The 16,473-nt window shown below is 48.9% G+C and overlaps 1 protein-coding gene across 8 annotated transcripts in view; it reads right to left on the reverse strand.

Moving 5' to 3' along the window:
• The window catches only part of LOC135251571 (serine/threonine-protein kinase MARK2-like), a 31,012-nt gene that overhangs the window by 14,163 nt on the left and 376 nt on the right, over nt 1–16,473 (reverse strand). For 4 of the 8 annotated variants that reach the window (XM_064329145.1, XM_064329143.1, XM_064329142.1 and 1 more), the window contains exons 2-11: nt 14,664–14,734; nt 14,090–14,146; nt 11,942–12,178; nt 11,492–11,611; nt 9,557–9,659; nt 8,969–9,081; nt 8,475–8,610; nt 8,212–8,360; nt 8,025–8,119; nt 4,380–4,517 (exon numbers count right to left, since the gene is read on the reverse strand). In XM_064329145.1, coding sequence (XP_064185215.1) covers nt 4,380–4,517; nt 8,025–8,119; nt 8,212–8,360; nt 8,475–8,610; nt 8,969–9,081; nt 9,557–9,659; nt 11,492–11,611; nt 11,942–12,178; nt 14,090–14,146; nt 14,664–14,734 — 1,219 coding nt within the window. Of the gene's footprint in view, nt 1–4,379; nt 4,518–8,024; nt 8,120–8,211; nt 8,361–8,474; nt 8,611–8,968; nt 9,082–9,556; nt 9,660–11,491; nt 11,612–11,941; nt 12,179–14,085; nt 14,147–14,663; nt 14,735–16,473 lie in introns of all 8 variants that reach the window. The other 4 variants (XM_064329147.1, XM_064329146.1, XM_064329141.1 and 1 more) reach the window with 3 other exon arrangements.

Raw genomic sequence — 16,473 nt, forward strand, 5'->3', positions numbered from 1 at the left:
ATCTGAGCATAGTCAGTACAGAGGAAAGCAGAACAGATGTATTTTCTAGCCCTTAGATGTTGTGCTCTGTCTTGATTCAGGTGGATTTGTTACATAATTGAACAACATAACATGCTATATAAGCACTGAAACCATTACGCAAGAGTAAAACTATGGTTACCATTTTAACTACTGAAATATGACATTTGACTTACCTTTTTAAAAAAAGTTCAAAAACACAATTCTTTCATGAAACACTTCAAGTGAGAGAAAGAGCACAATCACTAACGACAGACACAGCAACATCACCACAAGTGCAGTAATTATTAGAACGATAACAACAACAGTACTGGCAAGCAGCACGTCAAACTTCAGATCAGGGGTGCGACGGCTAACGCTAGGTTCTGAGGGAGAACGTATGGCGCCAGCGCCAACTGGCTAAGACGTGCACAGGACCAGGCGGAACAGCGACTGGAGACTGAGCAGGGGGTGAGATTTGGCTACGCTAACATAAGGGGATTTACTGTGGGAAAAGGGTGCTAATGGTGTGCACAGCTAAGGCAGGGTGATGTAATCTACTTGCATTATTATGGGGACGTGGGGTCAGCGGGAACTCGAGTTAAAATCCTCATTGGGCAGTATTGTGTGTGGGGTGGCGTAGGGTGGGGTAGGAGAATGCTATGTGAGCTGCAGTGGACAGATTTGTGGTGTGCAGACTGGAATTGGAATCAAATTCCTTTAAAATACTCTGCGTCTGTTTCCCCAAGCGGGCACTGATATAAAAAGTGATGCACTGCTGTAAAAGCCCTTGGCAGCCTTGGAGGGCTCAAATGACTCTGGTTCCGAGTCTTTTAAATCTCCCATATAACCATATAATCACCACGAGCAGAAAATAGCCGCTTCAAAATGCTCGAGGCGTACTTCTGACACAGGAAACCCTGTTGCGTTGCGGTGCTAGCGTGACGCACAGCGAGACACGCACGAGAGAGACACCGACAAGTGGCACAGCACAGCACGCTTACCCACTCTGCAGTCCACACAAGAGATACCAATACTAATATATGTATACGTGGCCACACGCAGTCCACAGCCACATCCTGTGTCTGCTATTCTCCTGCACAGCTCAGTGAGAAAAGTCTCATCTTCCTGGATAACCCATGTGAAAATACAGTATGCTGAACTAAACCGGAAGTATACTATTTTAAACTAAACAACACTTGAAGCATAACTGAAGTTGATATCAAGTATGCTTAGTATACTATTTTTTCACATGGGTACAACTCGACTGAACATACTGTCATACAGAAAGGATGCACATGCATACCAGTATTTCAGCTGAATTGTCCGTGCTTTCGGTTTCTTAATGTTCTTTGATCAAGTAATTCAATGTTTTGAATTAATTTTTTATATACATTGGGTCACAAAGCTGCATCCATGTGACAAATTCAATGTATGTACACGTATACATATATTCTCATATATACCTCTATTTGTGTATATATGGCACTTGAACAGCATAATGCATGAAGGAGCTAGGAGGTATAGATGTAACTCAGTATCTACAAACTATGTGTTGGCCGCAATACCTTCTGTGTGGGATCCCCAACCAGGTTCTGAAGAGCCCAAGCTCACTGCATGCAATAGATCAGCCTTAACCATCACTCCATCAGGACGGGCTACATACAGCCCTTATTTAGTCAAAAATGTCACTCAAATGTCACCACGGAAACCAGGTAAATTAATCTATCATGTAGTGGTTACAGGATTTAGTGTTTCATGAAGCAAACACTTTGAAAGCAAAATTATAATATTTTTAAGAATTTAAACTACACCACCTACAGAAGTTAAGTTAAAATGCAACTACTCACAGGGACGGTTCACCCAAAATGAAAAGAAGGTATGTTTCCACTTGCCAGTAGTAGTATTTGTCCATCCAGACAGTTTCTAAAGGAAATGTGACGAGTGGCCTGAAAGCGCCAAAAATATACATTCGAAATATTGAACGGCAACGTCTCTTTCAAAATATAATCCCGCGGTTACCCACGAACATCAACAGAGCTTAATTTGTAAACGGTTTCATCTAAAACTACTGCGACTACTGAAATACGCGGCAAGTTTCAATCAACAAATTGCTAATAAGTTTCTATATTGAAACTGCAACAAACGGTCGCTTTCCGCAATGTCACGTCACCACTCCAGTTTTACGCTAGTTTGCAGTTATTGCAGCCGGCGTAGAAGTAGTAGTTCCAGGTGAAGCCGTGAACAAATGAAGATCTGTGGATGTTCTTGAGTAACTGCGGGATTATATTTGGAAAGAGACGTTCTTTTCGAAAACTACATTTTTGCCGCTTTGAGGCCACATAAATATAGACTCGCGTTTTATCAGGTTGAGCTGCGGCGAATATCTCGAAAACTTTAAACTATCTGGATGGACAGATACTACTCCGGTTATGTGGAAATATACCGTAATTTCATTTTGGTTGAACTGCCCCTTTAACCATTTCGGCCACAGCAGCACAAAAAAAAAAAAAAAAAAAACAGTTCTGCACTCATGGGCCAGACAGACAGAATAACCCAAGTGTTTGCATTGAAACACAAATGTCCCAACAGCACTAAGGCCCAGAAGGGTTTATAACACAAGACAGCTCATCTTAAATATACCACCCATTTTTTATGCAACAGAATCTAAGACAGTAAAAATTTCCAAATTTAGCAAGATGTCAAACATTGGGTAAATTTTGGTTAAAGAAGAAAACGGGCAATAATTTAAGTTGAAAGGCAATCCAACAAAAGGGCCTTTTAACAGACAATTACTGTAAGCCCAAAATATTTGTGACCTTAAGCCATTTTCATTTATCAAATAAATTTCCATTATACATTAATTATGGAGGCACCTAATTTCACGCTGGTTAGAGGAGCAAATTGCTCAGCTCCTGAGGAAATATCCAATATGACCTGCTGATTTTCCAATGGGAGGCACACTGGTTTAAACTCAGAAATGTTAGTGTTTGAAAAGGTTACCGGATGCAAGGGTTTTGCCCGTAACATAATTGTTTTCTTATGTACACTACCCCTGTGTGCTTTGTACCTACATGCTCTACCCTTTCTTGGTCTGAATCTTAATCTCCGTATTTCCCTGATGCTGGAAAGACACGTAGTTCCTGATGAGTATGTGTGAACTCGCAGGTTTCTCTGTTGTTTGAAGAGGGTAATATCAGAAGTGGGCGTGCTCTGGCCCAGCCATTGATCTGGCAGGCTGTTGCATTATTCTGTGTGGGCCCTTTCAGTGCACAGACAAAAGAGTGTTTTGTGCCTTTTATTTTCTGCACGGTGGCAATGCTATTTCCTGCTACTGTACATCTCTACATGCTGTATATACAGGCTGAGTATTTATGAGCTCTACATCATTGTGTGAAAAACTGATCATCCTGTGAAGGATGTAGGGAATTTAGAAGCAAATACATTTGGACTTCCAGTAAATTGGCTCATTCAAATCAAGCACTCTGTGGTTGGAAAATTCCAGAGGAACAGAATTGTGCCTTCAGGACCGAGAGTGTTGTACTTGCTGTTCATAACAAAAGCCATATACTGTCGGGTAAGGTGTGCAAAAACCTGGAATGGATAAGAGTGCTGTGCAGCAGGACTGTTAAACTGGGAGTGTAGAGTGTGTCTCTGGTAGACTGGGAGTGCAGACCCAGTCTCTCTCTGTTAGACTGACAGTGTAGAGCAGGTCTCTCTGTTAGACTGGGAGTGTAGAGTGTGTCTCTGGTAGACTGGGAGTGCAGACCCAGTCTCTCTCTGTTAGACTGACAGTGTAGAGCAGGTCTCTGTTAAACTGTGAGTGTGGAGCAGGCCCCCCGTTAGACTGTGTGGAGCAGGCCCCCCGTTAGACTGTGTGGAGCAGGTTGTTACTGCAGGGTTAGAGGCAGGGGGGTGATGGAACATGAAAATGTAATGGCAGTGAACACTGGGGATGACATAAGCAGGGCAGTGACTAGCTCAGCTGGGGACAACTGGACAGGGTACAACTGGGGGTGGGGGGGGGGGGGAACAGGGAGCATCACGGGTGACGGGCCTTCAAAAAAATATGGTATAAAACTTGGTATAAAATATCCTGGTTCACCCCACTCATTACCATTTACAATAATAAAAATAAAAAATACTCTCTTCCCCTTTCTTGACTTCTTCTTGCAAACTGCTCAATTACAAACTTGCCACCCTTCTTCATTTCAGAGACCATTCACGGAGAGACTGGAGAACGTAATTCACCATCGCCATCCTGGCTTTGCTCCCATCCCTCTATCACTCCATCTGTCTATACCTCTATCTCTCTATCCCTCTATCTGTCCATCCCTCTCTCTCTCCGTCCCGGGCCCTCAGCCTGGCTGTGGCACACTTGCCTGGTGCGATGTGCGTGCAGGTCGGGGGGGCTGGGGTGGGCGGAGGAGGACAGGGACTTGTGGTGTCGGGGGCGGGAGGAGGTGGTGAGGACAGCGGCTGCCGAGGCGGTAGAGGCGCGGGACCCGGGGGTGTTCAGGCTGGGGGGAGAAAACCAATAGCCCCCCCTCACCCAGGCGGGGCGCGAGGGGCGGGGCGGGGTCCTCGGGTTAGAAGTGGAGACAGAGGGGGAGAAACAGGAGGAACGTGGTCCAGCACAGCGCACAGACACGCGGCGGACGCTAACCGCTCACTGGCAGACAGGTGAAGAGCGCTGACATAACACGCAGCCAGAGGGAAACGAAGAGGAAAACAACACACTTCACAACACAGGAAGTGCAGCATGGAGTCTGCAGCACACACACGCGCATGCACACACACACACACACAGAGAAAACACAACACACAGAGAAAACACTGCACATACAGGGACAACACTACACACAGGGACACCACTACATAGCGCCCACACCCACACACACACACACAGGGAAAACAGTACACACACGGACAACACTACACAGGACACGCGCACGCACACAGGGACAGCACTACACACACAGGGACAGCACTACACACATAGCGCGCGCACACACACACACACACACACACACACAGGGACAACACTACACAGCACCCACACACCCACACAAACACATACAGGGATAACAACACACACAGGGACAACACTACACAGCACCCACATGCAAGGAAAACACACAGCACAGAAACACAGCCTGCTGAAGGGGTTACACAGACTCTCGGTGGAAGGACAACACACCATCGCCTTTGTGAGGAGGACCCAAAACACTAAGCCTATTAAAACCAGTGGAAAACCCCACCGACAGAGTGACCGTGCACGTTTCCATCACGAGCCTGCGTAACCCCTTTAACGCGTTAGTTCTGCACACAGAAGAGACGCTCAGGAGGCAAAGAAAGGGAGGAAGAGGGAGAGACAAGAACCTCACAAAAACAAAACAGCCTTTGTTAACCGTTACACACAGCCACGGCTGCGGCAGGCAGAAATGAACAGGATGTCAGGGCGCACAGGGGGTTAATACAGTACACGGGTTACACATCGCGTGAAACAGAGCCGCGGTGGAGGATCGGTTATGAAAGGCACTCTGGGGAGAAAAGCGGCTAACGTGAGATAAACCACACAGCTGAAAAAAGAACAGACAATAATGCAAATGGAAGATTAAGACGGTATTAAAACACAGAAGCAAACCTCGCCAATGCACTCCTCCTATAAGAATCACACCTTCCTACCCTCATTAGAAACCATTTATTGACTCACTGGCAGCTGTAATGAAGTGGAAGGATTATGCGAGCTTTCGTGATGATCCGTCCAAATTTTAATCTCTGTAAATAACCAGCGCATCCCGGCGTTTCTTATAAGAGGAGTGCATTGAATCGAGTAGACACATCACCCGAACATTAATGTGCGCGTGTTTGCACACGCGTGTGGGTAAAGGGAGTCCAACGATGCCCATTAATGAAACAAACGCCTGGAAAATGTCTTGTTAGAGCACAGAAACGCCACAAGTCCTGCTGAAGGCGTACGAGGCCCTGCTGTACAGAAACCAGTGGCCAGGTCATGTGACTACCGCTTTTACATTTCACACCAGAGTGCGTCCCAACGCTTTATGTGCATACTCAATGAGAACAGGGCCCTGTGATTCAAGGCCGTCCTATTTCCTGAGGAAATGTATGCTTAGCAGGTAATGGGCGCCATGGTCTCTGTACAGCACCAGCCCTGTACGCCAGCTGCACAATCCATACACAAACATGAATATAAAATATGAATGAGTGTAGCACACAGCACATGCATATGTACACACCTTCAAGCCGGTATATGTTTGCGTGTGTATGTGTGCATATATAGTGCTGCATATTTGCCTGACTTCAGCATAACGAACCCCCACAGGACTTGGAGCAGTTCACCAGATTTTCTGTATGTACAACAGAATGGGGAAAGGCCAGGGCAAAATAGGCAAGGATTGGGAGGCAGGGTAGAGTCCAGGACAACTTCAATAGCAACAGTGCACACCACACATGGATTTGAGAATACTGTATAACGTCCACATAAGGACACCATATTCTCTTCAACTGGCTGAAAAATTGACACTTTTGGAGTGTACTCTGGGATGTCTACAGTAGGTTTTTTGTTGCAGAAAGGGATCGTTATAATGAAGCCAGACCATTTTGACCATTTCCCCAACCCACCCTTGGGAGAGAAGTGCATTGTGGGAGAAGAAGAGTACAGGAGGGAGGAGAGGGAGCAGTTAACAGTGAGATGAGAGGGAGGGCAGTTAGTGGAGAGATGGTGTGAGAGTCACAGGGGAGGAAGGAGAGTGAGCTGAGAGGGGGATAAAGTGAGCCGGGTAAAAAAAGAGGGTTGGAGGAGAGAGAGTGACATAGAAAGTGCGTGAAGGAGCGAGTGAGTGCGTTACGGAGGGAGGGAGGGAGTGTGTGACAGAGTGAGTGAGTGAACGAGTGTATCTGAGTGTTTCCTTGTACAGGCACTCCGTACGGACATGCCAGTTAACATGAACGCACTATGAACGTGCTCCTGGAGTCCTGGAGGGGAGAGATGGGACACATGCACACGAGACACTAAGAAGCGTTCTGCCAGCTGCGTTGGGAGGATTGTGCCACACGGTGAGCTGTGATTGGGTGCTTCTGATTTGGCCAGGACCAGCTCTTCGTTCCTGCTCCAGGAGTGAGACTTTCTGCCCTGCACTCGTTCTCTCCTCCTTTCATTAACTCTTCAGCCCATCCGGATGAGTGTCGCAAATCCCTGATTAAGAGCTGCCAATCCGGCCCCCAGGGTCAACAAGGCTTAAGCAGGATGCTGTGGTCCTGAGAGTCATGTACGTACATTAGCACAGAACAATGCGTGTGTATTTGCATGTGCAGTATTATACATACAGTGCTTTGCATGCACATAAAATATTTGCCAGTGCCAGCAAATTCATCAGTATGTGCGCTTTAGAGTGATATGTCGTCTTTGTGCGAGTGTGAGTATGCAGGTCTGTGAGTGTGTGTTGTGTACGCGTACCTCTGTGTATAGTGTATGTGTATACTGAGCACATGTACCACTAGGGCAGGGCTGCCCAGCCCTGTTCCAGGAGATCTACAGTCCCGTAGCTTCCATTTCAGCCCTAATTTGGCACACCTGATTCTACTAATTAGCAGCTCAACGGGATCTCTAGCTGTTGAATGAGGTGTGCATTGTTAGGGTTGGAGTGAAAATCTACAGGGCAGTAGATCTCCAGCAACCGAGCTGGGCAAGCCCGCAGTAGGGCCTCAGCTGGGGAACCGTGTCCCCAATCCAGCAGGCGTCACTGATCTGGCCCAGCAGATTCCCAACCCCCTGGCCGCAGCCCCTGCTGGTAGGAGCTGCCGCCGGCCTGTGGGCTGTGTGCTGGGCCTACGGACGCAGCAGCCTGCACACGGCGGTGTGAGCGAGCTGAGCTAATGCAGCGCGGCTGCATTAATCACGCAGCGCTGCAGCCATGCGCCCCTGCGGTGAAACACGCGCTCTCCAGAGGACCCGAGCCTCGCTGCGCTTCCCTCCCGAGTCGCGGGGCGGCGCCGAGGCCTACCTGTCCTTGCCGTTCTGCACCCCCTGGCCCAGCAGAGCTCTCTCCACGAGGGGCGAGTTGCGGCTCCGACTCGTACCGGTGGACAGGATGCTGTTCTGTAAGTGAGAAGGGGGGGGGGGAGGGGTGTTACTGACGCCGGCCTGGCTGGGATGTTCAGGCCGCTCGGCTCGGTCCTGCCTGCACTCACGGTGGAGGGGGTGGGAGTGGTCTTCTTTCGGTCGACTGAGGAAAGCGGGCTGGGGGGCACTTTGGCTGAGCTGCCGGAACCTTTCCTCCCAGAATCCTCTGCAGTGTGCTTACTGTCCCCCTGGGAGCGCTTGGAGTAGGAGGAGGAGCCTGAGGGACAGAGCGGAGGAGACTCTCGTGAGACTTTCACTTCAGACGGCTCGCGTCGCGCTCCAGTGCACACGGTATCCACGGCAACCCCCCCGCGGCTCTTCTCGGGCTCACCTTGGTCTGTGGCTCTGCGGGGCTTCTGGTTGGATGAGACACTGCGCTGTACCTTGTGAGGAGGCGATTGGACGCTGCTGTTTGTGAGGTCGCTTCCAGGGCGGGGTTTTATTGATAAGTTGGTGCCCTCGTCCAGCTGAGAGGGAGAACGTGGACACAGGGAGGATAAAATGTTTTACTTCCCCTGTCAGCACATTACATAACACCAGTGTCTGGTGTACAGGTAATTCTATCATGCGCTGAGGGTGGGTGCTGAGTGTGTGTGCTGCATGTATGTGCAGCGTGTGTGTGTCTGTGCTGCATGTGTGTGCGTACGCTATGCGTATATGTGCTGTTGTGCACAGGAGGTTGCAGGTATGTAGATGAGTTAACTGTTGTCTTTGAGGACCCATAGACCAGCAGGAAATATGTGACCAGATGGTGTGCGTGTGTGCGTGTATTGTGTGCGTGTGTGTGTGTATTATGCGGGTGTGTGTATCCGTATTGCCCTGTACCTCTGAGTTCCTATAGTCCAACAGCAGATATGTGGCCATGACTTCGTTGTATTTTTGGTTGACAAGAGAGTCCTGGATCTCCTCCTGAGAGTAGCCCATCTGCAACATTATATCTGAGGAGGACAGAGAAACATGATCATTCACTCACAACATGAGCCGCGTACACATGCACACACGCACTCTCACGCACACGCACTCACACACACAATTACACCAAGCTAAAGACAGGTCACGATCTGCAACTTTCTACGACTAAACAGCTACCCAGTGATTTTAAAACAATTAAAATTTTATTATCATCATAAAAAGACCAAACAGGCCGGGGAACTGCACGCACATATGCAGAATCCTAGGATAGTCAAGATTAGGCAGGAAGAGGAAGCAGGCATAAACGCACGATAGCAGAGTCACGGATGCAGCCAGAACTGATGTGTACAGGAGCCACACTGGCACAAGCCTAAATCAAGGGAAGACCACATTAAACGCACTGACCCACTGCTCCTTTATTCCCTCAACAGTACGGGCCACGCCCTGAGCAGCGCCCCCTGCTGCTCCCGCCCCACCTGTGCTGCCGGCAGGGGCCCTCACCTGTCCTCTTGGGGTCCTTGTAGTCGGGCTGCGGCTCCACGTACGGCTTCAGCTCCTCGTCCTCGTGGCCCACGTTCATCCAGCGGTCCCTCATTATCTGCTGCTGGACCAATCACAGACAGAGCCAGAGAGAGGGAGAGAGAGAGATGGAGTGAGAAAAGAGAGAGAAAAGAATGAGAAAGACAGGCAGAGAATGAGAGAGATGGAGTGAGAAGAGAGAGAGAAAAGAATGAGAAAAACAAAGGCAGAGAATGAAAGAGATGGAGAGAGAGATGGAGTGAAGAGAGCGATAGCGAAGGGAAGCGCGAGAGCAGGGAGAGACAGAAAGAGACAGACGAAGCATTGAGTAAGAAATGAGAAAGTGCACAGAAAAAGAGAAAGACGGACAGAGGGGAGAGTTGAGAAGGAGAGGAAAGGCACGGAGGAGAGAAAGGGAGACGGGAATGGAGCAGCAGGAGAGCCGGGGAGGCTCAGACTCATTAGACTCCAGTCACACAAAGCGCTGGAGAGGCTAATGAAACCTGTCACTCCCTACAGAGACACGCAGTGTGTTTCAGGAGCTGTGTGCAGTGTGTTTCAGGAGCTGTGTGCAGTGTGTTTCAGGAGCTGTGTGCAGTGTGTTTCAGGAGCTGTGTGCAGTGTGTTTCAGGAGCTGTGTGCAGTGTGTTTCAGGAGCTGTGTGCAGTGTGTTTCAGGAGCTGGTGCAGTGGTTTCAGGAGCTGTGTGCAGTGTGTTCAGGAGCTGTGTGCAGTGTGTTTCAGGAGATTGTGCAGTGTGTTTCAGGAGCTGTGTGCAGTTGTGTTTCAGGAGCTGTGTGCAGTGTGTTTCAGGAGCTGTGTGCAGTGTGTTTCAGGAGCTGTGTGCAGTGTGTTCAGGAGCTGTGTGCAGTGTGTTTCAGGAGCGGTGTGCAGTGTGTTTCAGGAGCTGTGTGCAGTGGTTTTCAGGAGCTGTGTGCAGTGTGTTTCAGGAGCTGGTGCAGTGTGTTTCAGGAGCTGTGTGCAGTGTGTTTCAGGAGCTGTGTGCAGTGTGTTTCAGGAGCTGTGTGCAGTGTGTTTCAGGAGCTGTGTGCAGTGTGTTTCAGGAGCTGTGTGCAGTGTGTTTCAGGAGCAGTGTGCAGTGTGTTTCAGGAGCTGGGCTCAGAGAGCAGAGCTGTGTGCAGTGTGTTTCAGGAGCAGTGTGCAGTGTGTTTCAGGAGCTGTGTGCAGTGTGTTTCAGGAGCAGTGTGCAGTGTGTTTCAGGAGCTGTGTGCAGTGTGTTTCAGGAGCTGTGTGCAGTGTGTTTCAGGAGCTGTGTGCAGTGTGTTTCAGGAGCAGTGTGCAGTGTGTTTCAGGAGCTGGGCTCAGAGAGCAGAGCTGTGTGCAGTGTGTTTCAGGAGCAGTGTGCAGTGTGTTTCAGGAGCGGTGTGCAGAGTGTTTCAGGAGCTGTGTGCAGTGTGTTTCAGGAGCTGTGTGCAGTCGGAAAACCAGCGTGACCGGTAGAGCAGACAGTCAGGCCATTATGCTAATGAGCTGGGCAGGTAAGCTGGAAAACTATGACATCATAGTACAGAGCAGGTAATAAATTGTGCAGTACAGTGGTTAGGGAAGTGGGCTGGTAACTCAAAGGTTGTGGGTTTGGTTCCCGGCTCAGGTGCTGCCGTGGTACCCATGAGAAAAGCACGAGCCAGAACGGCTTCAGTAAAACATCGAGCCGTCCACACGGATCGTATGCAAAAATGTAATCTGTGCAAATCACTCTGGTTAAGAGCATCTGCTACATGCTGAAATGTAATTTCATCTAATGTAAGAAGATCAGAGTTACAATTAGGATACCACTGTGCAGAGAAAAAGTAGAAATGGTTAGCGTGCAGGGGAGGCAAGAGAATAGCAAGATAATTATGTTGTGACAGAGAGGGAATAATTAGGATGTCACTAAACAGAGGAAGAGGGCACTGACCTCCAGGCTGCCCCTCTTGGAAGGGTTGAGGATGAGGAATTTCTTGAGCAGGTTCTCGCAGTCTGTGGACATGTAGAAGGGAATCCTGTACTTCCCTCTCAGCACACGCTCACGCAGCTCCTGGGGGCAGGGCAGTGGGAGGGGCAAAGGGAGGTAATGGGAGGGGCAAAGAGAGACCGTGGGAGGAGAAAAGAGGTATAGTGGGAGGGGCAAATGGAGACATTGGGAGGGGCAAAGCAGGGTAGTGGGAGGGGCAATGAAGGACCGTGGGACAGACAAATAAGGGCAGTGGGAGGGGGCATAGAGCAATAGTGGGAGGGGCAAAGAAGTACAGAGGGAGAGGTGCAGGAGGGCACAGTAAGAGGAAAGAGACAATGCAGGGTTAAGACTTGTGCCTCCACCAACGAATGACTCCCCCCTCCAACGGCTCCCCTTCCCTTTCCTCCGCACCTTCAGGTTCTGCCCGTCGAAGGGCAGCGAGCCGCTGACCAGCGTGTAGAGGATGACGCCCAGGCTCCACACGTCCACCTCGGGCCCGTCGTACTTCTTGCCCTGGAAGAGCTCGGGCGCGGCGTAGGGGGGACTCCCGCAGAACGTGTCCAGCTTGTTCCCCAGAGTGAACTCGTTGCTGAAGCCGAAGTCGGCGATCTTGATGTTCATGTCTGCGTCCAGGAGGAGGTTCTCTGCCTGGGTAGGGAGGAGGAGAAAAAGGGAGTGCCGTGAGACAGGCACATACATTTCACGGTTTTAACGGTTTACAAGTTATCTTGGTTAAAAACCCTAATGCAAGTTAAACCAAACCAAAACCTTAAGTTGCGTCTCTGTATCTAGCAGATAATTTGGTTGGGGGAGAAGAGGAAGCCTGTTGGAAGTTTAACATTTATAATGGCCATGACAGTATAGAAAGGAAATTCAAAATACCCCCTGACTAAAGTGACAGCTCAAAGCGCCACAAAAAGCGTAAAAATAAACTGCCTGTAAATGTGACCCTTTCAACCTCAGCCTTGTTCCTCTAAGTTTCTTAGTTTTGTCCTTTATATTCTATTATTAAATATTCTCTTTTTGTCCATTTGTTTATACGTTTTGGCCAATTAAGCAGAACTCATCACTAAAACTCTCCCATTCTTTATTTCTCTTGTCGGTTGCGCAATTTGTACTGAGGATGGAAATGAACAATGTCACACCGAGCTCCTGAGGCTGGAGCCGGTTAACAGCTACGGCCCCATTTAATAATACTGTATACCTGAGCACATAAAACTTTCCACGCTGTGAGAAAGCACGGAGCAGAAGTCATTACGCGCCGGAACGAAATGAACTTCCGAGGGTCGGCACAATGGGTTGCCATGGCATTCCGGAGACGGTTTGAAAACCTCTCGGTTTTGAAGTTTTTGCAAATCGCCTTCCCTGCGAGCGGAGTGATTGTAGCACAGAGGGAGGCCCTGGCTGTACGAGCCAGACTGAAGGACTGTGCAAATCCAGAGACGGGGGGGGGGGGGGGGGAGAGAAAAGGAGAGAGACGGGGAAGGAGAGAGAGGGGGACAGAGAGAGAGAGAGAGGGGAGAGAAATAGAGAGACAGAGAGAGAGAGAGAGAGAGAGAGAGAGAGAGGGGGGGGAGAGAGAGAGAGAGAGAGAGAGAGGGAGAGAGAGAGAGAGCGAGAGCTCAGGCCACGCCCTAAATGGGAGTGACAGACAGGCCGTGTGGACAGCTCTGTGCGTAGCGCTGAGTTCAGCACGGAGCACGACCCCCGCGCGATTACAGCGGGGGCAGGCCGCTAGCAGGGCACAGCGCTAATCTACTCCTGATGAAAGAAACGGAGGAAAAAAGCAGCGGTTTCTCTGCGTCAGAGCGGTGTAAGCGGGGCCTAACGCGTGGAGTCTTGGAGGCGATATTATTGGCTGGTTCAAAGGTTAGCTGGAGCTGAAAGCGGCACTCCCTACGTTTATATCCCGAGGAACACGGCCTTTGCCCGAGACACTGGGGAGGGGGGGGGGGGTTGCGTAGGAGGCGTAGGAGCCTGACGGAAAGGCCTCTGCTTAACTGCAGTCCAGCTTGCGCAAGTTCTGGTTCACTACCGTTCTTGCTTGGCCGTTTCGGTTTCTCTGGCCTCTTCCCTGTGTGGGACCGGACAGGAAAATCACCCCCGATGCGTCAGGGCTTCTGCCCGCCACGGATGACTTGGACACACGGGCCTTTTTCCCCGCACGGGAATATGAACCAATTCACAAACACGCAACTGGAGTGATCCTTTCGAGTTTGCGCAATAGGATGAGGAAATGCTGCCGCTCTCCAAATGGTGTGTGTGTGTGCGTGCCACAGGCCACAGTTCTACCAGGAAAATGGATACCTGAGACAAACTAGCTTCCACGATGGCACACCACTCATGACAAGTATGCAAGGATACAACTGCTATGCGTGGTCTGTTATGGCTTTCAAACATGTGCCCGTGTGACACGGTTAGAGATATCCCACAATGGTTTCACACATGGGTCTTCAAGGACCACATGACAGTAGTGAAATATGTAGAAGCAACTGGAAGAGCAGGAGATTAAAACAATTCTACACCCGCCCGCCCCACCACACCCACACCCACACCCACCTTTAGGTCTCTGTGGACAATGCACTTCTGGTGACAGTACTGCACTGCTGACACAATCTGCAGAGAGGTCACAGAAAGGCAAACGTACCGCACAGGATTAGACTGGTTTGGCTTTAATAGAGCAAGCGGTTCATTCAGACACATAACCACGGGTGACGTCATGCCCTACTCAGCTAGCAGCCTCGATTAAATAAGGCCCACGGGGTCAGGAACGAACGCCAGCACTGGCCTGGTCTCCCGCGGACAGCTGGACATTAAGCATATTGCTTAACAGCAGTGGCCTGCATAGGAGCCGTAAATGAAGCCCTATGTTCGCTAAGCACGTGACCAGGCTGCTGGCTGCTGTAATGTGTACATTTACACATGCTAGCGCATAAATAACACAGCGCTCGCACGGCCTTCACACTGCCACACACGCACTGCCACATACGCACAGCATGCAGAGACACCTAAACAGACACGCACATACACACATTTCCACAGGCTTTTGGGCACACGCCTACGCCTACGCGCACACACACACACACGCGCGCACACACACACACGCACACACTCATGCCAGGCAGGGCCTTACTTGTCTGAATTTGGCTCTGGCTTCCTTCTCTTTCATCCGCCCATGAGCTACGAGGTAATCGAACACTTCACCTGAGGGAGGGAGAGGCGAAAAAGGGGAGGAGAAGGAAGGAAAGAGGGATGGAGCAAGAGTGTGTCAGAGGGGAAAAGCACTGGGATTATCACACCAAAGCACTGCAGCAAGACCTCAGCCTTTCAGTGTTGTGGGACAGTAATATTAAACATACTGTGAGCACCATAATGTTTGGGACAAAGACTTTTTTTCCCCCCTTCTTGATTTGGTTCTGTGCTCCACAATTTCTGATTTGCAATCAAACAATTCACCTGTGGTTAAAGTGCACATTCTAAGCTTTTATTTAAGGCTATTTTCACAATTTAGTTTCAACATGAAATAAAAATAAAAACTGTCAAAAAAATATCCCAAACATTAGGCTTACCAAAATCAACTGTTAACATTATTAAGAAGAGAACTCTGGTGAGCTCAGCAATCACAAAGGGCCTGGTTGGCCAAGGAAGAACTCTACAATTGATGACACAAGAATTCTCATCATAATGAAGAAAAAACCCCATACACCTGTCTGACAGATCAGAAACACTCTCCAGGAGGCAGACACGTATGTGTCAGTGACTACTGTCCACAGAGGATTTCACGAACAGAACAACCTAGGATGCATTGCAAGATGCAAACCACTAGTTAGCTGCAAAACAGGATGGCCAGGTTAAAGTTTGTCAAAAAGTATCTAAAGGAGCCATCAGATTTCTGAAAAAAGGTCTTGTGGACAGATGAGATCAAGATTCACTTGTAGCAGAGTGACAGCGAGACGAAGTATGGAGGCCAAAAAGAACTGCCCAAGAGCCAAAGCACACCCCTCCCATCAGTGAAACAGGGATGGCAGGGGTGTTCTGGTTTGGGCACGTTTGGGTCCCACAGGTACCGGCTCACTTGTCGACTTGAATGACGATAAACGGCAGATAGCAGTATCAGAGTGAATTCCGAAGTGTACAGAAGCATCTTATCTGCTCAAGTTCAAGCAAATGTCTCAACATTCACTGGTTGGCACTTCATTGAACAGCAAGGCAAACATACTGCTAAAGCAACAACTGTTTTTCCAAGCTAAAAACTGGCAAATTCTTGACTGGCCAAGTCATTCACCTGATCTGAACCCAGTTGAACATGCGTTTCATATGCTGAAGAGAAAACTGAGGGCAACTAGCCCCCAAAACAAGCAGAAGCTGGCTGCAGCACAGGCCTGGCAGAGCATCACCAAATGTCTATGGGTCACAGAGTTCAAGCAGTCACTGCATGCAAAACATAAGTGACAAAGTACTAAAATGACTATTACACCCAATCTTGGATTGTTCTTATCATTTGATTCCTTCTAATTTGTTCCTGTAGCACTTTCATGTTCCACTTGTATCTCTATCCAGCACTTATATTGCACTTCATGCCTCCTAGTTTGACCTACAATAACTTTTTGACCTAGCCTATTGCTTATTGTGTGAACTGGACTTAATGTGTTAAAGGTTACATAATGAGTATTGTACCTTATCAGACCTTTGTTTTGGAGTTGTTCCAATGACCTTCGGTATGCACTTATTTTACGTCACTTTGGATAAAAGCTTCTGCCAAATAAATGTAATGTAATTTGCGTAACATTACTATGTGCCAAACATCATGGTGCCCTAAAAAAGGGGGGCTATGTATAAAAAGTGACGTCATTTCTACACGGTGAAACCAAAGTGCATAAATATACTCAAATAAAAGCTGAGAATGCCCACTTTAATTACATGTGAATTGTTTGAATACAAAT

Source organism: Anguilla rostrata, chromosome 3, assembly GCF_018555375.3.
Source record: "Anguilla rostrata isolate EN2019 chromosome 3, ASM1855537v3, whole genome shotgun sequence".
NCBI lineage: Eukaryota > Metazoa > Chordata > Actinopteri > Anguilliformes > Anguillidae > Anguilla > Anguilla rostrata.